The sequence below is a fragment of the Lepisosteus oculatus genome, chromosome 10 (assembly GCF_040954835.1).
Source record: "Lepisosteus oculatus isolate fLepOcu1 chromosome 10, fLepOcu1.hap2, whole genome shotgun sequence".
Lineage (NCBI taxonomy): Eukaryota > Metazoa > Chordata > Actinopteri > Semionotiformes > Lepisosteidae > Lepisosteus > Lepisosteus oculatus.
Window position 1 is genome coordinate 32,913,816 of NC_090705.1, and position 25,712 is coordinate 32,939,527.

The 25,712-nt window shown below is 38.0% G+C and overlaps 1 protein-coding gene across 3 annotated transcripts; it reads right to left on the reverse strand.

Annotated features, from left to right (window-relative positions):
- Positions 1–841: 841 nt before the first annotated feature.
- On the reverse strand, positions 842–24,579 carry LOC102684075 (casein kinase II subunit alpha-like). Of its 3 annotated transcripts, none has more exons than XM_015357508.2 (14): positions 24,470–24,579; positions 19,679–19,770; positions 11,830–11,971; positions 11,189–11,300; positions 10,244–10,345; positions 9,899–9,949; positions 9,602–9,661; positions 6,993–7,076; positions 6,069–6,179; positions 5,530–5,631; positions 5,344–5,444; positions 4,160–4,308; positions 1,689–1,778; positions 842–1,316 (listed from the first exon to the last, which is right to left on the reverse strand). In XM_015357508.2, exons 3-14 carry the CDS (start codon positions 11,928–11,930, stop codon positions 1,201–1,203), a joined length of 1,179 nt encoding a protein of 392 aa, XP_015212994.1. In that variant the 5' UTR covers positions 11,931–11,971; positions 19,679–19,770; positions 24,470–24,579; the 3' UTR covers positions 842–1,200. The 3 variants fall into 3 exon arrangements, with proteins under 3 accessions (XP_015212994.1, XP_015212995.1, XP_006635851.1); XM_015357509.2 differs by lacking the exon at positions 24,470–24,579 and adding an exon at positions 24,364–24,442; XM_006635788.3 differs by lacking the exon at positions 19,679–19,770 and having other exon boundaries at positions 24,470–24,491.
- Between the last annotated feature and the right edge of the window lie 1,133 nt (positions 24,580–25,712).

Here is a 25,712-nt window from a genome sequence, read left to right on the forward strand (position 1 = left end):
GCTACTCCCTGCTAGTAGTAGTCTAGTATCTAGTACAGTATGATAAACAAACAACTTATCAGGCAGCTGATTTATTATATTTCACCCTTCCTGTTGTATTTAAGTTTTTACAAGATATGTATTTAAGGGGATTCTTGGAGCAGTAGTGTTGCATCTCTGGTTACTCTCAGATGCTAACATGTCATTAAGAAATGTGATATCAATGGGACCGTATAGTGCAAATATCCATAAAGACAAGAAGCTAAAAGCCTACATAATCGGTTACCCAAGGATGTTAAATGTTTCCTTTAAGAAGAAGCACATTAGAGTAAGTTGTGTTCATGCTGTACCTTCACACTTATGGAACAATTTTAGTCTTTCTGCAACACAAAAGGTCTCCATGGAAAAGATTTCTTTATAAAGTGGTGTTTCAGTCTATAAATATGTTGGAAAGAAAAAGAACATTTTTTTCCATCCTAAGCACTGTTTAACTTAACTGTGACCACAATAAAGTGCATACTGGAGTATCAACATCTTTACTCGTCACATTTTCCAAGCCTCAGTGTCTTTTTGTACTCGAGCATGTTTCAGAATGGACAGAGACTCCCAACAGGAAAACCACTTTAAAATCATATTTGATACTATGAATATATGAATAGATTTATGTAACAAATCAAACCTATTTAACCAGTCTACATCAAATACTGGGGATGTACAAAAAAATTCTGTTAATATGCTCCCATATTACAATTTTGAACTTGAAAAATAAGGGGATAAATGGTTTGACGTAAAACGCTAAAAGGCAATGCACAAAAGATCCAATCCCACAGTTAGGAGCAGTAAATGGCATCAAACAAGGATGTACTTTTGGGACATATAAAATAAATTTTATTATCCATTTTTCTTTTTAATTTCTACATTGTAGTTGCATTTCTAGACACTGTGATCATGAAAGAACGCAGCTACATTTCATCCAGACACAGACACAACATAAAATTTTTGTTGCGTCTGAATCTCAATATATAATTATTGTACGGAAAAAAGGAACCTAATTTTTCTTTGTTATACTCAACATAATAAAAATAAACTCCAGAGTGCCAAGCACCTCTACAGCTCATAGCACAGGACTGGAGGCTGCTGGCTGGCACTCAGATAACATGAAAAAAGGGGATGAGGTGGAGGGCCTATTTGTCAGGTTAACCAGAGGTCGGAGGTCAGAGTTCAGGGCTGCACTCCTGTGGCAGCTGGGACTTGTGTTCCCAAAGTGTTCGGAGAGGAAATGACAGGGGATCCAGCAAGGTTACCCATCGGCTGCGATGAAGACATTGACGTTATTCCTACAAAAAAAAAGAGAAAGCTAGATGAAGTGCAGCCTTTCCAACAACCGGAGCTGATCTGGGGAGTGCCCAGACACCACCAAATGTAGTCAAGGCAAAAAACTTATGTGTTCAATTCTTATAAACCATCTAATATAATTTAAATATTAATAACATCTCTCTAATCAATAGCAGAAAGCATCACTTCCAAAACAATGAACACATTTTAAAGTATATCATAAGTCCCTGCATTACTTCTCTTATAATCAACTATACAGCGAAGTAAAATGATGTTTATTGGACATAAACGATACTTTAAAGATTCTTAAATTGTAAAGGACCATGACCGAAATAAGGCAGGAAGACTGAATCACAGCAGCTCTCATCACACACCTGCCATCATACTCGAGGAGCTAACTGGGGTGTTTCCGGCAGAAATTCCCGACGAGGAGCCCATCCTCACTTGGTCTTTCACTATGGGATCTGTCACGCAAAAGGAGCAGAGATTTGCACGTTTCACTTCATGGTGATCAAACAATTGCCCACAACATTTGCCATCAAAATATCCATTCCCCCCCCACAGAGATTAATATTTTATAGTGCCGATTGCAAAAATGCACAAATCATAGTGATTGGCCCCACTTAAAAAATATTCCCTCCAAACAAACCAATATATTCAGCTCTTGATGAGCTGCTACCACAGATTGTTTTCAAACGTGCTCCTGATATTAGTACAGGGCTTTTCATGATGCTTAAACACCATTTTAGTAACTAAACTGAACAATTCTGCACTCATAACCATAAAAACAGTCACTGGATCTAGGTGTTCTGAAAAATGCAAAGCATTATTTATGGTTAGATAAGCACAGACAGGACCTCAGACAGCTTCTCTTGCAGCACCAAGTCACATACAGCCTGTTTACAGGTTGTTTCTGCTCCAGTATTCTGTGCTTATGAATCTAGAATAATGCCACCTGCTGGGCTGTCTTGTGCTACCTTATCTATACTGTTTAAAATGAAAACCGACTCCAGTGGAGTATGACTGCATTTGTGAAAGCAAGAGAAAACAATAGCGTTCTTCAAAATGAATGGTGCTTTCGCTGCATGCAACAACTTCTTATAAAGGTGGATATGTGCCCCAGCGAGGCAGCGTGCGATTTTTACTAAATAAATACATAAATAAATACAATTGTTCTGCTCTAAATTAGTGTAAATGACTGCTACAAAAGCAAGAAACTTAAGACTAGACAATTTTCGCAAAACAAAGTGTTTCATTATACATTGTTTACTGAAATAAAAGTCATGTGCTTTCAGAAGCAAAGTAATCATTTGATTCACTCATAAGACAGCATCCCAATAAAGCCAACAGCGATGAAACAATTTTAGCCTCAAACTATTTCATAAATTACACTACAAATCTAATACACAGGTAATGGACAAAAACATGAAAACACCTGGGTGACTGATGGACACCAAGTATTTTAAAGCAAGGGCTTCTATACAAGTGGGACTCAACCCAGCATGCTAAGGGTCATGTATAGAAATGCTGTACATATCTGATTGCCTATACTAATGGCTAGCATGGCCGCAAGAGGAGACGTCAGTGACTTTGAAGCAGGCTGTGTGGGTAAGTGCAGTGGTGCACAGAGCACAAGCAATGGACTGCCAAGCAGTGAAGTAACACAAGTTGGTCAAATGAATCATCTTATGCCTTATTCTCAACAAACAAATGAGTGTGTGAGGCGCCAGCCTAAGAACATTACAGTTCCGAGTGCTCGGCTCAAACAGTGAAAGATGCTGGGACTTGCATGTTCCTGGCATGGATTAGGAACACGCATTCCCTTAGAAGGCCAGATCAGTTGTATTCTCTACTTAGTGGTATTTAGCATGCATCTTCACCACATTTTGCAGCCATCCTCTCTTTCCAGGAAGGGTGTCTGACAACACCCCAATCCAAAAACTATGCGGAGGTCTCGGAGTGAATATGACATATGAATAAAATCAGTATGCCGTGCGCTTCTTAGTCACCAGACCAGAACCCAATCAAGCATTGCTGGGATATTTTGGAATGATGTCTGAGACAGGGTTTTCAGCTTCCATTAACCAGGTTTTAGTTGACAAGACTTTCTCACCAAAGAGTGGTGCAACATGCCTCCAGCAGAATTCAAGACGTTGAATTCTACACCAGACTCTATACCAGGGTGCAGACATGCTGAACTGGCAAAACCTGGTGGCTCAATGGCAAATTAGGTGACTTTAAATCTGTGTTTCTTTTTATGCCACTACCTGTACAAATCTTGTCATTCAAGAAAACACTGAAGTACTAGCAAAATATTTTTTACTTTCATGGTATTCTACACTACATACGTTGACATGGATCATACAACATGAGTGTTGCTCTTCACTACGCTTCTCTCAGACCGCATGCAGCTTGTTCTGAACTCATTCCTGTTCATTTCGCTTGGAAACCCCCCAACGTTAAGATGACACTTCCCTCACTTTACAGATGAAGGGAAACATTTTATACTTGTTTATTCAGGGACAAGCTGAAACTGGTGATCCATAGAGCTTTTTGGAACCAAAGCAACACCTTCAGTGATATACTAGTGCAAATACTATGAGAATCCCTTGTAGACTCTACCAAATTTCAAAGTATTTTCGGGTATGCATTACACCCAGGAACAGCCTGTTTTGATGAAGAATGATTTTGAGGTATATTAACATATTACAAGATCAAGGGTCTCCTGCATTTCCCTTACATAGTGGAAATGACAATTTCATCTATCATTCCCTAAATTAATGTGGAAAAAAAGGCATCTTAAAAGGCTTAAAACAGAGTATTTCCAGTTAGCTGTGTAACTTACAGAAATAAGGGTGCTCCATGGCCTCTCTTGCTGTGAGACGGGCTTGATGATCATAGCGAAGCAGTTTGTCAAGGAAATCCAGTGCTTCAGTGCTCACCAAGTGCTGGTTCTCACTATGTACAAATCGCTCCCACCTTTTGCGGGAATGTCTGTTGGAGAAACAAATTGCAGAGTAGGCAGATTTCGGGTCTTCATTTTCAAAATCAAAGTGAAGAGACAACACTAAACAGCAAAGTAAGGTTAAAGTCTTATGGTCCATCTTAAAGTCCATCGTGAGTCTTAATGGCTCTTATAGTCCAAGCTAGGCCTGCTTTCTGCAGGGTTAGTCAAGCTGTGAATACAATGCACTTTCTGGATGAAACACTGGACCATTATGGGGTATCCCCTAGCAATCCTGATATTTGTTTGTCCCTAGATGGGTTGACTCATGTAATTTGGGTAAAGAGCCTTGCTTAAAAGCATTGTCTTCACCGGGAACCAGATTTTTGCCATCAGTTGATCAAAATTAGTTTTAACTAGGCCTGTAGAGACACTAAGATACTACATAAAGACTGTTCTTAATTTTTCAATTATCCTGTATAGTTTTGAATTGTAAAATAAGATCAGCTATTTAAAATAAACAGTTTAAGACAATACCATTTCTGTATTTACCATCATTGACTTACAGTATTTCATAGGATAAGTGTATGGTGCATGCAAGAAGCTATTTTCAACTAACATCAACTTAGGTATAATTCTAGTATCGACAGGATGAACGTGAAAATCGTGTGAATCCTGATGGGCTTCCTGATGAGTATTTTATTTTGATGTGAATGTAGCCCTTAACACTATATCCTCTTGTGAAAAACCACTGAGTTACTTATCTGATAGATAATTTCTACAATATAAAGCACCATCATTCCTGATGGCTGAAACTGCAAGATAGTTATCCACTATTTCAGGTTATCTTTCCAGTAGACAGATGCAAGTCGACTTGAGCAAACAAAGGTGACATACAGTGAAGCATTTAAATGTTATAGTTTCAGATTATCCCATATCTTTTTTTAATTGTAAAACAAGCTCAGAAATTTCATCAAAATTGAAGACAATAATATAATTTCTGTGTTCTGTATGGATCTCATGTTTTTTTGTATGAAAGCTAAACAAAGGTATACATTTTAAGCTTGAAAGTAAAAAAAACATACCTGCCCAAAATGTCATTAAACCGAGGGTCTAATTCAATGTTGTATTTATCAATGTAATCGTACAAGTCTTCTGTGCCCAGAACTTTAGCAATTCGCACAAGCTGAAAAAAACATCAGAAATTATGCTCAAACCACATATTAACTTTAAATAGCATTTTTAATTTAAAAAAAATAATATTTCCATACCTGATCATAATTATCATGTCCATGGAAGAAGGGTTCCTTTCTGAAGATCATACTGGCCAACATGCAACCTAAACTCCACATGTCTAAACTGTAGTCATACATCTAAACCACCAAAAACATGGAATTAGAAACAAATCAGAGATACCAAACTAAAAGCTGGCATTCAAAACAGGAATAATGTTTGTAAAGAGTTGTGTTTAATGTGACATTTCAAAAGTCATGTATATGGCACTGCAGTCTCAAAAATGTTTTCCTAAAAGAAGATATTATTGATTGGAACTCGTTCTCAAAAAAGAATGATTCACAGTGCAAAATCCACAAACCACTTCAATGTTAAAAAAAAGACTAAAGTGTGGATTGGGAAATAGATAACACTTGCTGGCAAAACTGGATTAAAATGAACTTTACAAACAGGCTTAACCTTGAACATACAATATGAATAACTGCATAAAAACTCTTGTATTAAAAACATTTAAATAATGGATGTAAAATGTTATAAAGTGTTTTAACAGTGAATAAGACATACAAGCTGAACTCACCTGGTAGTCTACCAGCAGTTCAGGTCCCTTGAAGTACCTGGATGCAACTCTAACATTGTACTCCTGGCCAGGATGGTAAAATTCTGCCAAACCCCAGTCTATCAGACGAAGCTGTAAGTGACAAGTGATTATTTATATCATTTATAAATCGCCTACAATTAGGTAGACCCCACCTGAAAAAACGCAAGAGCGCTTTTCCTTTTCAATAGTAAGTGATGAGAAAAATACAATACAACCTGAAAAAGAGAATATGAATGAGGGAAATCAAGTTTCAAAAGAAACAAGGCTTTTTTAGAATTTTTCCAGTTATGTTTTTGCAACATGGAGGCAGAATTAAATTAAAGGTGATTTTATGCATGGTCTTACTACCATTTATGTACAGCCTAATAAGCATCAAGGCTGTTCACTGAAAACCAATGCTCAGCTTAATATTTGTTAAAAATGAATACATGAACTTCCATACTATGTCCAACATCCATAATATCCATGAAGTAAAAGCAGATTTGAGTAGGATCAACAGCAAAACAAAATAAAAATCATACCTTATTAATAACACACATCTCAGCAATTACAAGGGCAAACTTTAGTATAATGCATTAATGTGTTATCACTAATTAGCTGTATGTATTGGCAAAGGAGCAAAAACAAAATTTCTTCAACTTATCTTACCTCAGAAAGGAACATGCTTTACCTAATTAACTGAATAGAAAAGTGAAATTAGACCTACGCCAAATTAATTCTCCTGGTTTCCTGCACTGATAAGAGATAATCCAGAAGTGCCATGAACACACCTGGCGATCTTTAAGACTCACTTCTCATTCACTCTACATGAACAAACGGTTTTACACAATTTTAGTCCTTCAACTGCTGGCTACAATGAGTAACTTATTTTAAAAAACGAGTCATAAGCAGTAGGTTCAATACCTTCCTGTGTTCATGGTCAATCATTACGTTGTGTGGTTTAACATCTCTGTGCATGATTCCCATACTGTGACAGTAATCCAGGGCCTAAGGACAGGAAAAAGAGACAGCTTTGAAAATAAGCAAGAGTCTTCCAGGTTCTCTTACAATAACCTCTTCTTCCTTGACAAATCACGTAAATCACAAGATTCACATTCACTTGAAAGGCAGTTAAAATGCCAACCAGATTAATTTATACTGATAAAATTGGAACAAAGATTTATAAACTGGATAATCTGTTCGTTTGGAGAAAAGCTGCCTTTTTAATTCCAAGGAATATGTACAATATGACTTTGCTCTGTGCAATGAGATCATGACTTTGTGTTTTAAGTCAATCCAATCTATAATTCATTCTGTTACATTATGCTTTTTGTTCCCATTCCATTGATGCTCTGACTGCATCGAGAGGGCACTATATAGCTCTTTGCCATTACTGTACTGAAACCTTTGGAGTGGTCTGCATTTGGCCCTTACGCTCTGCTAAGTCAGTGCACAACAGAATGATTCATCCAGTAGTGGAAAGAAAGAAGAGTTCAGCACTGGTCTGCTGAAGGCTCATTACAATTTAGGCAAATCATTCTATTACTCGGGAAGAGCTGGTATGTTCATGCCTCAAGAAGTATAGCATCCAACCTATTTATTAGTCTGGAACACCCAGACCAAGCAAATTAGTTCAGCATGTCAAAGGGAATTGAAAGCCAAAACTCAAGGAAGTACTATGAAAAAAAAGGAAAATGCAAAAACATTGTTCTTCTTCAGGTGTTCATTTCTACCAAGATGAAATTGCTCCTCTCTCGCAAGAAGCTCTCCTGTGCCTACACTGCATGCAACATCATGAACCACAATCCTCCGGGGGGGAAGGGAACCCTGAGCCACACTGGGCGTGCTTGGTTAAGTATCAGCTCAGCAGTACTAGTGGGAAAAGGGTACTAATACTCAAGAAACACTTGTGTGTTTGGGTGAGATGGCTTAGATTTTAAAAACTAGGGGGATGGAGGAGGCTTTCATGGCCACAACATACAGGGACCCATACTGTGGCAATGCCAGGTTTATCAAAGGCCTATAATTAACACAATGTAATCTTCTATACGATAATGTGCTAACAAAATGCAATCATGTCAAAAGGACACAGAACAAATGAAGCACTAGTAGATGAAAGTTTTAAAATGAAAACATCTGCCAACATCAACAGATTATCTATCTGGTTCCGAGATGTTTTAAAATGTCGGGCTAAACATCCAGTTATTTTAGCGACACTGTTACTTTGTCATTTATCAGCGTACTCATCGTCTGCAAGCTACATTTAAGGATTGCAAATGTGTAGGAAAAAACATCAAAAAGATATCATTCTTATTCTTATTATAGCATTGTTAAACCTGTTGCGATGCTAGTTAAACCTGTGAATCAATGCATAGAAAAAAAATCAATCTTTAATGAAAAGGAGCAGTGCTCAGAAGCCCACCAAGAAAGAAAGCAAGGAGCAGACTTTACAGGAAAGCCAAACACATCCAGATGACTAAATAAATTAAAGAAACCAAACACCGGTGGAGGTTAATTTAGCTTATTGTGTGAAGTCAACTGTTATAACAGAGCTCATTTACAATTGCTATTATTAAGGTGTGTGTACACTTATTCAACCCATTTCTCTAGGGTTTTAATTATTTAATTTTTCAGAATGCTGGAGCATTGCTCTTTTCAGTTGGAGGCTGTGTTACTATGTGTAAACAAAGGTAAAATAAATTCTTCATGTGCCTTGATTTCAGACTGTTAGGTTACAAAATGTGTTAATTTTGGAAAAGGGTGGGTGGACTTTCTGTAGACACTGTACATCACTTCCATATGGAAGTGACTTGAACCTGGACACCGTAAAGCAAGGAAAAAAAGTGGAATGCCCCCTTGTAAAACTTAGTTGCAGATGTCTCCCTTAAAAATAAACAACTTGAACCATAAACATCTGAAAGTAATAAAACATTGCAATTAAATTACAACACAAATGATAAACAGCAAAAGAAAAGAAAAGAGCACTGAAATCATGGGAATGATAGTGTGAAACATACACAACCTAACACCTAGCTGGGCAGAGACACATGATGCACGAAGGAGACAAGACATGAGCTGGTGGAGACCTAGCGCACTTTTTTAAAGGTTTCCATGGCAGAACTGTGCTCCTTGCAGTTTGGAAGGAATATGAAAGCTGTATATAGATGGGCAGTGAGGAAAGCCTGTACATGCAAATCACAACCCCCACTGGCTTGCTTGACATCGCTTGCCTAAATAGTTCAAACTCTTTTCAGAGGCTTTAAATTTACAACTATGAGAAAAGGTGAGAACATCTTTTAACTCAACTTATTTGTTTCAGAAATACTTGAGCTTTACTGGTCTTAATCAAAGCCCGCTGATGAAAGGCAACATCAACCCCGTCTACAGAAGACTTGAAGTGTTTGCACCTGTTGAGGCGTTCTGTGGAGGAGGGGTAGATATGGTTTAAGACTTTAAATGGACAGAAAGATGCTAGCTCAACCCGCACAAAACAGCATCAGAACACAAGCACATTAGAAGACACAAAGACTTACCTTTAGGATTTCATACATGTAGAACCGAATGTCATAGTCTGATAACGTTTGATACAATTGCTGAAAAAGAAAAAAATGTGCGAAAATGGACAAACATTTTAAGACCATGAAACTCAATTTAGACATTCAAGAAAATGCAGAGCATGTCTTTAAAGCAGATGTCAAGTGTTAACAGCCACGGCTGTTTATAATATCTATTAAGCCTGGCAACTTGAATAATGTACATGGAAAACTATTTGCAGACCTACAGCTTTGTTAAAAGACTTATAAAAAAAAGGGGGGAGTGAACACGCTCACCTTGAAGTCTGTGTTGTTTACATGTTCAAAAACCAGGGCTGGCGTCCGAGACTAAAGGGAATGCATTATAAAAAAATGAAGAATTTTTGTTAGGTTGTTTTATTAGCCATTTATGCATCAAGTTAGCTGAAGTGGTTTTACCTTTTTCAAGTATACCGTTACGTTATGGTATATGCCAAGAACTTCAAGAAAAGGTTTACTGAGATGAACCAATACAGTTTCAGTTGAAGGAAAGTCTTAATTGCAGAACTTTTAATCGGCATTTGACAAACAGTGATTTTAACCATAGGAACAATTGCAGCAAATTGTAATTAAGAACTTAACAGAATGCCAACAGTAACTCACCACAGGATCTTTGACAATGTCTAGAAGCGTGATTATGTTGGGGCCACCTCTTAAATTTTCTAGAATTTTAATTTCTCGCTTGATTTTCTTCTTCTTGACTGGCTGTAAACAGTCAATACAATGCAGAATTTTACTATACAACCATAACGGAAACCACTTTCACAAAGGATATGAATATTTCATACCTTATAAATAAGCCTTTCTGTACAAGCTTTGGGTAAAAAAAAAATCAGTGCCAAAGAAATCAATTTATAAACGGTAAAGTTGAAAAATAAATGAGTTTTTAAAAACAACACATCTGAGGATTCGAAAGAACATTCAAAGAATAAAATGCATCGAGATTGATCATATATGCATTACTGCCATGTAGACAGCTTTACCTATCAAGTGTTCAGAATATAAATTAGAGTACTCAAGGAACATATAAATTAGAGAATATTTCATCTAGTATCCCAGTAGATACAAGTAGTCCCTGATATATTATTATACTTACAAATAACAGTAAAACTATGAGTCCATTGGACAAAGCTTGCAAAACTCACTTCCACAAATAATGTTTTTTCTTAATTAAAAATATGCCAATATTCATGCATGTATAAACATATTAAACATTTACTATATTAAACAGCATGTAAAAATCTTATTGACTTATATTTTATAAAAAATGACAGAAAAAAAATCTCAAAAAGAACTGAAAAAACAAATCATTATATATAGCCTTTGAGGTTCCAAGTTTCTGGAAAGTAAATTGCTACATTGAGCAACAGCAACATTAGCTTTACATTACAGCTGTGATGCTAATGCATTTTTGACAGTTGCACGTGCTTCCTATGACAGCTTTCTGGGCTAGCAAAATAAATCCCATCACAAACAGGACAACAGATAGTGCCGGTTATCGTGCCCTCATTTGCAGAAGTATAAATGATTTGAACAAAGTCATCATACCTTGAGTATTTTGACGACTACTTTTTCATTGTTTGTGATGTTTATGGCTTCAAACACTTCGCTGTATTTGCCTCTGCCTAGTTTCCGCACCAGCTGATAATCGTCTTGATTTCTGAATCAAAAAGAAATTAAGATACATGTAGAAATGCCAAAACACATGTAAAAAAACGTCTGTGCCTTAATATTTGCTTCACTTGACAATGACTACAACCCGTCAAGTGACCTGAGCTTTGAGCTGGAAAGGACTTCAGTGGTCAGGCTCCAACCGAGAATGAAACATCGTTAGCACAAACACTTCTTCTAGTACAAAATGTGAATGTCAGCAAAAAACGTCTTGCCTTATCAGAAAAAATACAAATGTACTGACCCAACCACGGAAAGAAATTTAAGCTATGAAAGCAACTTGTATAATCTATTTTAAAGAAAAGTTCAAATGCAATGACAAAGTTATTTGAGTACTTAATATGTTACATTATTTTAACTACAATTTCCAACTCATTCAACCTTTAAAAAAAATCTTAAGACTTTCAAGTAACATATGAACTGCACTGACTGATGGCTAAATATTTGGATAAAGGTTATAACTTACGTCAGGTGTGATAAAGTACAGTTTAAAAGAACAAAACGGCCAAAAGGCTCACCCCCACTCGACAACATGCGATTCGTAATCCCAGTACTCCCGGGGTCTCTGTGTGTTTACATCAGCGTAAACTCGGGCTCGACTTGGGACTGGTCCTGACATATTCCGAACAAAGCGGCGAAGGTACTATTTTTGGGGATCACCTGAAAACAGAAAGGCAAACATGGGATTTAGCTTCTACGCCAGCGGCACTACAGGCTGTCTGAACTGTGCAACCTGTCTCAATTTGCCTCAAAAACGAATGAAAAAACACTGCCCCCAGTAATCTCAGCAGTAGGTTACAAAACTGGAAGTTTGAAAACTGGAAAATGAATCTGGCATGCTTTAAACCAAATTGTATTCATAAGCAACCTGAAAACAACATAGGATGCCCCTTGGAAAATCTGCATTAAACTTTCAAGAGACGTTTGGGGAAATATACCCACAGCCATTAGACTCCTGCTGTTAAAAAATATCTACATTTATTACACAAAAAAGGAGAAAATTCAAGTTTACATTCCAATTCTGTTTTTAAAAGTAGTTTAGATAACTATCAAATGGAAAAGAACCTTCTACATCAACCACCGCAGTAAAGGCAAGGGAATGATATTGTTCAAGCATCACGATATAGTGTATTTGTGTAGAGTTGGCGAAGGTTTTGCCGTGCCACAGATTAAAAAAAAAAAGGGTGTGTTCTCACTGGTAAAATGTACCACTTTAAAATAACTAGCTAAGCGCTAACCGAGACGGAAAAAGTGACTTGTTAATGCACAGAACAAAACAGCCAGTACTGGAGTGAAGTTGTAATCTTCAACGAAATGTTAAAATGTATGAAACTCAGCCTATCGTTTAAGGCAGGTGACTGTTTATAAAACATTATCTCCCTAAAAATACACTGTACCTTAACTTCAGAAGAAAATATGTACAAAATGTCTGGCAATTTTCAGCCTAAGGATATTTTCTGCAGTGAAAGAATTACCACAAAGGAAATTTGTCCTTTACTTAAAAAATTGTAAAGCTTGTGAATTGTATTTCTGAAATACTTCATTTGCTGAAACACTGTCAAGCAGTGTATCAGAAATATAACAGAGATGCTGTATATAAACCGCAGTAAAACCACCTACCACATTTGCCAATAATGACAATATACTGCAACTCATCAATGCATTTCTGAAGGTAGTAAGGATTGTGCACCAACAATAAGACTGCAGATGAAGATAACCTTCTGCTAGGTTACAACATAGTTCAAGGAGTGGATAACATAAATGGCAGGAAGCTGAATTTATATGGAATTAAGAATAATGGAATTTTTTAATAACCATGTATGGATTGCACTCTCTTCAGAAAATTAACAGGACAGAACTTCCTGTATCTTTTCGGAGTAAGTGTCCATCCAATACAGAGTCATAGAGCAGACTGTCACTCATTGAGCAACTTCCAAATACTCCTACCTAGAGATCAATTTGCATAAAAGTCCACCTGAGCCAATTCTCATATGGGCCTCTATATACTCTCTAGTGCTGTCACCCCTGTGTAGTCCATACTATAACCACCTGTACTATTTGAACCAACCTATTACAATACGCTCACATAATTACTCGTTTCCTCCACATCTATGAACTCTCATATTGGTCAATTTCCAAGTTCAAATATAATTACACTAACATTCTCACTCTTATAGAGAAACTGCTATTGAATTAAGAACCATCGCAAGATGGAAACAATCCACTCTTTTGGCATCTGACTGCTCACAGAACAGGACACTAGCACTGGCAAAATAGTACAAGAGAAAAAGAAATGGCTGAAGCAAAACAGAATAATAAAAGTGCTTCTATATTTGCACCCAAAATCTACTAGGATTCAAACCATAAACATAAAACATAATAGCTGGTTACTATGGCAACATTTAATCTATTGGCCTAGATACTTGTGTACAAGCTCGAAACATACAATTTGCAAGTGATAACATTCCTCTCCAGAGAAAGCCTTCAGGAAACAAGAAAGCCTGGCATGTTTACACCTATAAAATTACATTTTATAAGCAAGCAACTCTTCCAGCTTTGAAAGAGATATGACCAGTAGTAAAGGCAAATGCCATAGAAAATTACAACTCACCAAAAGATGCCTTACTATCAGGGGAACAAAAAAAATCACTATTTGTAGTTGCAATTCAAATCTAGAAGTAAAAAAAATATTTCACAAGTGACAATGATCCTTCTATACAGAACGGTGTAGAAAAAAAACAGAAAAACCATACAAAAACACACTGCATATGAAAAAAGCACTGAAGCAGTTGTGGATATGAGTGCACAATACACTACTTTTTTTTTCATTAAGCACATCTGCTAATTTATGAAGTCTGTGACTCACTGCCTATAAAAAGGGAGCCCTAAAGCAACCAGCACACACTGTAATTGGAAGGATCCACAAAATTGCTGAAGATGCCACAATCCAAATATTAAATTCTATATATCACAAGCCCAGTAAATATCATGATATCCACAGGGGAAAAAGTAGAGAATGTCTACATTCTAGATAGAACTGACTAAAGAATGTCTAGTCAGTCTATCCTTGTAACTTGTTTCTTATAACTGTAAGAAAACTATTAAAATCGGGACTACATCCAAAGTGATTTTAAACAATGCAGACATACAGTGTAAAAAAAAAATCCGAAATATTTATACTAAGTCCTACAGGATGAAAAACATTCTTCGAGGTTGGGGGTCTATCTTTTCTAAGCAAATGGTTTTTCAGGTGTAGGCAGTGCAATGTATTCACCTAACATTCTGCTTCTGTTTAAACCACTAAGAATACAATTATCATTATCATTGTCCAAATCCATTCAGATATTTTGGTACAAATGTCACTTCTTAAATAATTTGTGCTATGATATTTGATACTGTTTGTACAATCTTATTTACAATTCAGGGTGACTGGTGGATATCTTACTTAACATTACTGTAATTCACTTGAGAAGATGCACTTTCACTGATTGGTGGTCCTTGAGAAACTGCAGCTGGATACGTAAACCTTTACGTTATCACTCAACTGCTTATTCTTAACAGTGTTGTCAACAATAAGCAAGACTACTAAAAGAGCAGGAACATATCTCAAGACAAAAAGAAAAGTTAAACCCAACTAACATGTCAATCAGACATGGTAAAAACAATTCAAGATGTTAGCAGGTTTGTACTTCCATGCAGCTGCTTATTAAATGATGAAATCATTCAAAATACACATTACTTTATGGTTACTCCCTAACAAAAACCTTTAATTATACAGCTTTTCTGATTTTCTTTTTTGCTGAAGCAGTCGTACACGAGACTGATTTATGGTTAAATCCACACTATCAAAGCAGGATCAAAAATTAGTCACACACTCAAAAGCAAGGTGAGGGAACAATGAATGCTTCAGTTTACTGGTCAAGAAGGTGAATTCCAAGTGGGAAGTGATACTGATAGGGCTTTCAAGCTGATGTAAGCATGCTTCCTAATGTCTGAACTGCAGTATTTACAGTGCCTTCAGAAAGTATTCACGCCCTGGGACAACGGCAAATGTTGTTACAACCAGAATTTTGAATGCATTGAAATCACATTTTCCTTGATTCACATACACAGTAATTTAAAGAAGTGAAAATATTGTTTGGTGTAACAAAAATATGAAAAGTGGCAATATCCTCTTGACCGAAGTATTCAACCCCTTAAGTCAATATAAATCACCCTAAGTCACCCCCCGTTAGTCAGCAATTACAGCTTTAAGTCTTCTTGGACATGTTGCAGCTTTGTCCTTCTGGATTCGGGTTACCTTCACAGTTTGGAAGGGGGGTGTCAGTGAACCGCAATCTCCCAGTCCTGCCGAGATTCAAGGCTGGGATTCGGCTGGGTCACTCATGGTCCTTCCTGTTCTGAAGCTACCCCAGGGTTGCTTTGGCACTTGTACACTTGGGGTAGTTGTCCTGTTGGAACACGAATTTCTGCCCCCATCTAAAATGTTTTGCGAACAGAAGCAGGTTCGCCTCAAGGATTTGCCTGAATTTGTTCCGTCTATCCTGGGGATGTGCCTTCTTGCAAGCTCCTGGCATACGATTCGCCTCCATCTAGCCACTCTCCCATTGAAGACCTGAAGAAGGTTCCACGGCCGAAACGTTGTGCTCTCTTTCTTCTTTTTTTCAGCATGGAATAAACCTATTACTTGTTACTCTCCCATTGAGGCGACAATCAATGTAGTGCTGCAGAGACTTACAGGAGATATAGAAACTCACCACCCCCTTTCAAAATCGTCACCTTTTGTTGCCCTAAAGCCCAAAAAGACAACCAATAAAATCAGACCTTTTCCACTTTTATTTACAAACTGTACCTTGCAACATCCAAGTGAAAAAAGAAAGCACATTTTATGAAAATAAAAAGTAGAATAACTGAGTTGGATCAGAGAACACCCCCCTGAATTAATACTTGGTGGAACCACCTTTTGCTTGAATTACAGCCTTGAGACTGTTAAGATACATCTCTACCAACCCTGCACACCTAGAGGGAGGAATGTTTGCTCATTCCTCCTTACAGAATTGCTCAAGCTCAGTCAAAACTACATGGTGACCGTTGATGTACTGCCCTCCAAGTCATTCCAAAGATTTTCGATGGGATTTAGGTCGGGGCTCTGACACGGCCACTCAAGCACATTCCTGTCCTTCAGACATTGGACGGTTGCTTTAGCGGCGTGCTTTGGGTCATTGTCATGTTGAAAGGCGAACCACCTTCCCATTTTCAATTTCCTGGCTGAGGGGCTGCAGGTTTTCTTCAGGAATTTGCCTGTAGTTTGCACCATCCATCTTCCCTTCTATCCCAGTTCCAGCTGAAGAGAAAACACCCCCACAACAGGAGGCTGCCACCAATGTGCTTTACTGTAGGAATGGTGTTCTCTGGATGGAAAGATGTATCGGGTTTTTGCCAGATGAAGTGTTTTGTATTCCGGCCAAAAAGTTAAGATTCTGACCACAGTACCTTTTGCCACTTAGCCACAGAATCTTTAAGGAGTGGCTTTTTTCTTGCCACCCTCCCATTCAGGCCAGATTTGTGGTGTACTTGTGATATTGTTGTCACATGCACACAATGACCAGTGTTTGCCATAAAGGCCTGTAGCTCGCCCAAAGTTGCCATCGGCCTCTTGGTAGCCTCTCTGATCAGTCTCCTTCTTGCTCGGTCATCCAGTTTGGAGGGACGGCCTGATCTACGCAAGGTCTGGTGATGCCACACGCCTTCCACTTCTTAATGATGGTCTTGTGCGCCATGGGATACTTAAAGCCTTTGAAATCTTTTCCCACCCAAAGTGGATTCCTTGCTTTGAAATGCACTTCCAAGCAGTGGAGTCCTCTAGAAATGGCTGCCTCTGTTCTGAACTAATCAAAATCACCACAATTGATCACAGGTGGGAGCCAATCAGTTTGTTGTGTGATCTGTAAGGTGATTGGTTATACAGTACCTGAGCAAGTTCACAAATGCAATTATAAGGGGGGTGTTCACTTATCCAAATAAGGTATTTTACTGTTGTAATATTAATTTTCAGAATGCTTTAGAATTGTATTTGTCACTTGACTAATGTGGGTTACTGTGTGTAAATAAAAATGGAACAAGCCTAATTTAATTTGTTTTTATTTTCAGAGTGGCATACAACAAAAGGTACACATTTTGAAAGGGGTTGGTGACTTTCTATACCCACTGTATGTCCTTAAACAGGTTCCAATCTCGGCCATGGAACCCTGTAGCTCTGTCAGAGTCATCATTGGGTTCTTGCTCACTTCTCTGACCAAGATCCTTCTTGTCCAGTTGTTCGGACAGCCAATTCTACAAAGAGTGTGGGTGGATCTGTATTGGTTCCATTTGATACACCTGACTATGCTCCTGGGAACTCTCAACATCCTAGATGTGTTTTGATATCCCTCCCCAGATCTATGCCTTTACTTAATTATCAGAATTGTGCAGACAGCTCCTTGATCTTCATGGCAGAGTTTCTGCTCTGTGATACATTGGCAACTGACGGACCTTATACAGACAGGTGTACTTCCTCTGAACTCACATCTACCAATTGAAATGCCCGCAGGTGGACTCTCGCCTGGTTTAAGAACAATCTCATAAGGAAATCGGATGCACCTCAATTTGGAAATGTCCTAACAAAAGGCGCGAATACTGAAAATCAAGACATTTCAGCATTTTCTTTTAATTTACATGTAAAAGGTTTCAAGAACGCCCGTTCCTATTCTAGCATTAGAGAGGAACTTGTGTAGATCAGTGACACAATAATATTTCAAGTCCAGCCTTTCACCCATTTTCTAACCACAATGGGACATCAGTCCATCACAAGGCCCACACTCACACCATGTCCACTCTTCCCAGAAGCCAATTAAACCTACCAGTAGGTCTTAGGACTGTGGGAGGATACCAGAGGAGCTGGAGGAAAACCATGTGAACACGGGAAGAACAAACTCCTCAGAGCACCCCTGGTCTGGAATGGGACCCAGGGCCACAGAGTCACAAGACAACACTGCTAACCACTGCACCAGAATGCCACCCTTTCTAGTTGAGTTTGCAAAAAACCTCTGGAAAAATCCAAAGGGGGGTGAATACATTCTGACAGCACTGTATATTTTCCACCACAGCCATCTTGCAGTTCCATTAATAATGCAATAAAGATTTATTACGCTCCCATTTCCAGGAGGAAGGCAAACTATCACACAATCTATCTATGCTAGACAAATGGCCCGCAGCCACACTAAATATATTATACTATTATATTGAGGAGAATTACAACAAATTAAAACATTAAGACTCTGTATCTATATAGAGCATCCGTATACATTGGAGCAAAAATTATCAAGCTTACAGAAGATGTATAATTTAAAAATGGAAATTTTATTGATGACGAAGTAAAAATCCAGATATGTTTTACATGAAGGCACAGTACAGTTAATGAACTTAAAAGCACTCGTTACAATTAAGCAATGACAGGTGGTTTCAGGAGTTAAAATGCTGTATCCTTTCAGTGGTAAGTAGGTCAGTTACAGTGACCTTATAACCACTCAAACATGGCTGTTGTTTTGACCTTCACACTCTACTGAAAACACACACATACAGAAGAAAACAAATCAAGGCCTGCGAAAACCTTTTGAAATCTCCCAGCCTGGTCCCGGGGAACCCTCTCTCTTATGATTTTTGTTCTAACTGAGCCATTAATTACCAATTCTAACTGATCACTTTACTGAAATCTCCTGCATGACAAGACCTTTTTAACCTGTTTCTGCTCATTTCAGACTTTGAAAAAAAACACAGTGATGCAGGTGCGGCAAAGAGATTTAGCAAACAAATATCAAAGCAGTCTCTCCTCAACTTGCTTTTCAAGTGGTTGCCGTTTTATGTAGGTCTAAACGACTTTAATTAAAAGGCAGGAATGACACGAACACAAACTAAGAAGTTCTGCAGAAGTATAATTACATACGTTTCAGATGTGAAGGCATGGGCCTGACTGGATCAGTCAAAACTGGCACTAACCATACCCAACTTAAGAACCAGAAAAGGTCAAATTCAGATGAATTAACAACTGGTTATAAGATCTGTTCCTATTAAAGCAAGGTGACAAAAAGGTCTTGCAGCTAAGCAATATCGGAGACAACATAATACTTTGATTTTATTTTAAAGAGGAACTAAGACAGGGTTGTCAGGGTATCATGGTGTATTTACATACATGTAGGATGCACGCGCAAAGTGAGTAAACTCCCACTTTACTTACATACTTTATACACCCTTTATTAATACTTATAAGTTACGGAAGGACACGAGAGTCCTGGAAGAGAACACAACACATTTTATACTGAATAGTCTCACCTCGTATGGTACCTTCTTACTGCAGGTAAGAGGTGCAAGTGTTCAGGACAGATGCGATGGCTTAGCAGGAGCAGCTGATGGAACAGCATAAGCTGCAGGGGGGAAAAAAAAAGTTGTAAAGGAATCTCAACAACAGAAAATGAAAAAAGTACAGCACTCGTCATCCCCAAGGATATAGGGAGTCAACCGAAGCGCAGCACCCACCTAGGTGAAACATGACAGCCACACTGCACATCAGACCAGAAGGAGAAAGAAATGAAATAAGAAATGACTTTGCTTGTCGAATTAAGGGGAAATTTAGGGTAGCCAGAATTTGGAAAGTGGGATTGACACCCCAAGCCTTACATATGGTAAAGCTTTTCAGATCAATTTTTGACAAGCATATACATCTAAAGACTTGAACGGAACTGAATGTCTACTAGGAGTCACACACCAATACGAGGGTCTACACTACAATTTTTTTTTTTAATTGCAAAAACCAACACCACAGACAAACCAGCCCTTCCATTATCTAACCCACTGGCACAGAACTACTCATGAACAGATTGCAGCCTGCAAACTGGGCAGCCTGCCTCACGTCGCTTCACACAAAGTCTGTGAAATTCACAGCGAACAGTGACACCCCCCTGTTAATCTGCTGCTTTTGGAGTACTGAAGTAGGCTTCCATACTTCATCGGCTGGGACTGGGAAGGCAGAAGGGACTCCTCTAAAATTATTAGCATGCAGACCTCAGACTAAAACAAAAAAATAGCCTCAAATAAGATATAGGAAATCTTTAAGATGACACTCAATTGTTGTACAAAAGTTACACAAAAACAGAAAGAGGCGATATTCAGCTGGAACAGTCAAGCTTGCAAACATAAAGATACTGCAAATAAAAATATGAACAATTACACAGATCAACTGCACACAGTTTATTTTACCAGTGTACAGAAGGTGACTGATGCTACGTTTCTATCAGGAACTAATAATGTGGAGTAGTTATGAAATCAAAGCCTTGTAATGAAAAACAGCAATGATCATGTTTTTAAAGATGTTTTAATGATCCAACATAGCTTCGTAATTTCGAAATTCTATTTTCCCCTTCCTGCACAACTCATCTTTCAAAATACCTACATTGGGTGATATACTCAATCTGTGTAAAGATCCCACCTGCAGCTGCTCAGCTGAAACAGATTTGTCCACTCAAGTTAATGAACCCTCTTTGTTTTAACACTTCAAATACTTTCATATAGATACTTATCTGTTTTACTGAGAAAAGAGAAAGTCATATTTATGCAGGTTTGTGAATGGGTGTTTGGTTTGTTCATTTTCAATAGTGATGGTTTATACTGATCAGGAAACAGAACACCACCTCCCACCAACTTCAAAACTAAAAATTGATCAAGACGGCAGAGGCAGAAATGAGACCTTTTAGGATATGGAATTCTGCACTTTAAAAACCTGCATTCTGTACCATGGTATACCATGAAATGAACATTCTTCGACTTCCCAACAAAACATGATCAGATCCCTTCATTTCAACTGTATAAAACAAACCGTAAGGGTTTCAGAACAAATCAAAATAAATATTCGAATATCCTTCACATCTGGGTTAGGGCAACAATTATTCAAACCTTTTTAGACCATTGAGGAATCTATTTCTGTAAATGAACACCTATGAAAGGAGCTGAAATTGTGTGAAGTTTTGATGCATATTTGGGACTAGCTCTCACTAACTCCACCCAGCTGCAATCTTTTTTGCAGATCTCCCAAATAGTCAACGGAAACTGATTTGTACAAAAATTAAGGTGCCTCTTTAAATATCAGTAACAGTTAACCAGGATAGAATTTCTCACTGTAGCAAGCATTTAATATATCAATGCATGTATTAATGGAGCGACACAAATTCCAAAAGACTGATGTGTTCAAATAAATTGAGAGGACTTCGGCAACTAGATTATTCCATCTCTATTAACCAGCTAGTTATTAAGGATCTCTGCAATCAAGATCTCTACTCCTAAAAGAAGAACAAGAGGTTTGTTTTAAATCTGAACCCATAATGAGAAAAATACCTGTGAGATTTCAATGCAAAGCCACAAAGCATAAAAAACATAAGGTAGAAAGTATATTTAAAACGGTGTAAAGGTTTCATATCGTCACAAAATTTGCACTTCCTGACCTTATACCTTTCAGTAGGCATTAAAGCAGCTTTCAATGCATTCAAATACACACAAGACAGTTGTGTGTGCCCGGCCCATCCCAATAGTTTCAAAGATCCTAATGAGCCCTAGGATTTTATACAAACTGTTATAATTAAACATTTAAAATCAGGGATATGCATAAAATATCTTAAACATGGCTTTGTTTCCCCCCCATGAAATAAAATGTACAAGCAAGAGGGATACCCTTCATCATACCCATCTCACTTGGATCTCACAAGAACCTTGTGTAGCTGTTTCATTAAAGAAGCCAACTTTTGGTAGATATACATTGGACAGATTGTGGCTAATTAATGGTTAATTTCTGTTGCTGCTAAATACACCTTCAATAAAGAACAACATGCATGATATTTTGGTCTATTTGACAGGCCATCTTTTTATGGTGGCAACTACCTGAGAATGATTCAGACAAAACATGTTAACACAGCGCTGTAAAGGCAGAGGAAACCAGAAGAATCAAGTTCAAAACTAGAAAGTGATGGATGAAATGTATTAAATTTCATTTTCAGCAACCAAGTAGTCCAATACAGGTTCACCAAGAGCAGAAGACGCCACAGTAATGACCACAAGGCAGGATGCACCCAGGACTGGATGCTAACCTCAAAGAATAAAATTACAAGCGTAATTCGGGTGCATTATGGACTGGATCCGTCTGTAGCAGGAATCACTTACAAGATCAGCCTAAATCTGGAAGGAAGTGTTAATAAAAACTAGGAATGACTACAATTGCTAGGGGAAAAACAAACGTCTAGCTTACAAAAACTTTTCTTCAAAAAAAAAAATGTCTTCTGTTCAAAGCACTTAAAAGGTCTGGTTCTTCCACATGGAGATTTTCACTGGGGAGAAAAACTAGGCATAATGAAAGCTGAAGAGGTTTATTAATAGTTAATTATGCTTTATGCAGTATGCCACAATTTTATGGCAGCGTTCAAAGTAAAGAACAAAATATCGATTGCTAGCTGCGGTTGTGCTTTTAATTACAACGTCAAGCACGTTCACACACTGTACTGCACACGCCTTATGTCCACACCGAGCAACACCCAGAATGGCCCGGCCAAGCACCATCGATCCGACAGTCGCGTCAATGCGCTGCCCCACACTTCATCGCAGAGTTACGATAGCTACCTTTCGGCGCCTCCACGGCAACCCAGACCGGACACAAATCCCACACATTTGGTAGTAAAACTTCTTTACAGGCCGAGTTCTACAACGAGCACTTAAAAAAAATACCATTTCGTCACGCCGAGGAAGAAGTAGATTTGAAACCCCTTCTCTAAAACGAAATCGGCAAAGTGGGACCACATTGTAAAGTTTTACACTTTCCCCATCAACTGTCTTTGCTCTTCAAAACGAAATGATTCACCGAACTACTGCGTTTTGCACCTAAAACCCCCCTTCTCAATTAACCACCACCCAACACCCAAAGAAGGCCCAGTCAGACCTGGGACTTTCCTGAGTGCGAAGCCCCGCCAAAGAAGACAGAAGTGCTGCAAGATCTGAAAACATCCACTAGAGCCCAGTAAACGCTCTTCGAAATATTCCGGCAATATTTTACACACAGAGACATAAAAAAAACTGCGAATAAAAATATCGGAAATGAAATACTAAAAAATATACGACTTGTACAACGCGTACTCCAGAAATACTAGGGAAATGACACCAATTCAATTTATGAATGAAATCAACGTCAAAGCGTCTGGAAGTGCGATGAAAGTCGCAGGAATAGCGATTTTAACATGCATAAAACCCCACGGCGTGTACTATTGCGAAATTACGATAAAATCATGGCCACGACGAACAGTGAAATGTGATCACTTAAAACACACCTCAAAAAAACAAGTCGGAAACCGATGGCGGAAAACTGATGCCTGGACTTATCGGACTGAATCTCTGAAGAAAAGCATCACATTTAACTGGGGCTTGTAAAATGGAGACTTGGTGGTTGTTAAAATACACATATGGCTATATAATAAAAGCTCATACGTGGGTATATGTGCAAGTCAGCGACCGGCAATACAATCAGACGTCCCCTTCCATCAGTTCACTACGAAAAGGACTAGAAGTCTAAAATCCTCAAAGAGAAAATATTTTTTTTTCTCTCTGGTTTTCTGCTTGCATTTCAGCAAAATTTAGAAACCATGTTGGAAGCTGTTACTCCTCCCCTCCTTTCTCCCGTATATGTGCCTCAATCCCAGGAAGACGCAGCAGACCTGTTTTTTTTTTTCCCCCAAAATGATAAGAAAATACCCCCCTACCCCCCCCTTAAAAAAAGTAATGAACCCAAAGGACTCTTTCAACCCCAAACCAGCCTTTCTCCCGTCCTCACGCTACACTCGCAGGTGTAAAATAAAGAAGAATTTGTGTCCACCCTCTATAATGTGGTCTGAAGATGCAGCCTGAGAAAAAAAAAACCCAGCAGCCTCACACACAATGTACACTAGCAAAATAAAGCCCATCGGCCGGAGCTCTTGTTCTCAACCCACCTTAGACACAAGCCTAACAATCTGGCTCCTAAAACACGTCTATTTTTCCCCAAGTGAAAAAAAAATTAAGACTCCAAAAACTAAAACATTCTGTACAGTATATTACCTCTCAACGTCTGTGGGAACACAATATGGCGGCTCCTGCGACTCCAGGCTCCGGCAAACACAAGTGAGATAAAAGAAACTCTGGCCTCCACGTTGTTAGGGGGCGCTAATAATTAGTCTTGGCAGGAGTGATTCAGGGTGGGAATAGCGGCAGTCAACGTTATGGGAGCTGTTGTGCATTTTGGGGGAGAATAAGTAGCGATGTCCTGTAATTGTTAACGTTTGTAATTGTAGGTCTCGAGAAATGGGGGAGTTCGTTTTCTTGTGTTAATTAATAATGATACTCAAAGTTAGTCTTTGTGCTGGACCTGAATACACCATTAACGTAATTTAATTAAAAAATGTTTCATGTGCATTTGGTTTTTGTAATTAATAACTATACATTGTAAAAGGTTATGCTTTTTTTCTGGAGGAATAGCAGCGTATATATACTGTACACGTTCACCTTTTAACTGAACAGATTGCACATTTGGATTTTCTATATCAACTTGATTTAGTGTACGTGGTTTGTAGCAGAAAGCACATTTCTGAAAATAATTATAATTCATTTTCAGTATTGGTACATTTTGACACAACCTTTGTGATAAACTGTAACGTTTCAGTTTTGTCAAATAGATTGTGACCTACAGTACATGACCAGAAAAGTTCCTGGTGAAAATGTATGATGATAACGTTTACAGGCTGATGCATGCAGTCTATTTAGGTTGCATAGTGTTGGAATGCACCACTTAATGCACATGCTAATATTAGTCAATAGTATTTAAAAAATGCCACTAAAAATATTTATACACTTTTACATATGTACCAATGTAAAATGGCAACAAATTAAAAATTGAAGTCCATTTTGTAGAATATAATATAACATTTAGTGTTTCAGTTTATTGACATAAAGGTATGAATTGACTCAGGACTATCAAATAATTTTGTTCTTGACTTTTTTTTTTACGTCTCCTTTAGGAGAAAAGAAGGTGAGCAGGTTTCGACATATTTGCCTAAATTTGGTTCCAGACGCAAAGCTGTATAACTTGACAACATCAATGAGAATCTACTAACAAAAAACACCTTCACAGAATAGAGACTGTGGAGGTAATGTTCACCAGCAAATAACAATTGTTGTCTCAAATGTGAATCATACTGTAAATGCCACTATAGCTTTAATGTGAGGGTTAGTGCTTGACCTATTTGGAAATTGTCCAGAGTTTCTGTTTTGAGTAGCTGACAGGAATGAATACAGACCCAGTCAG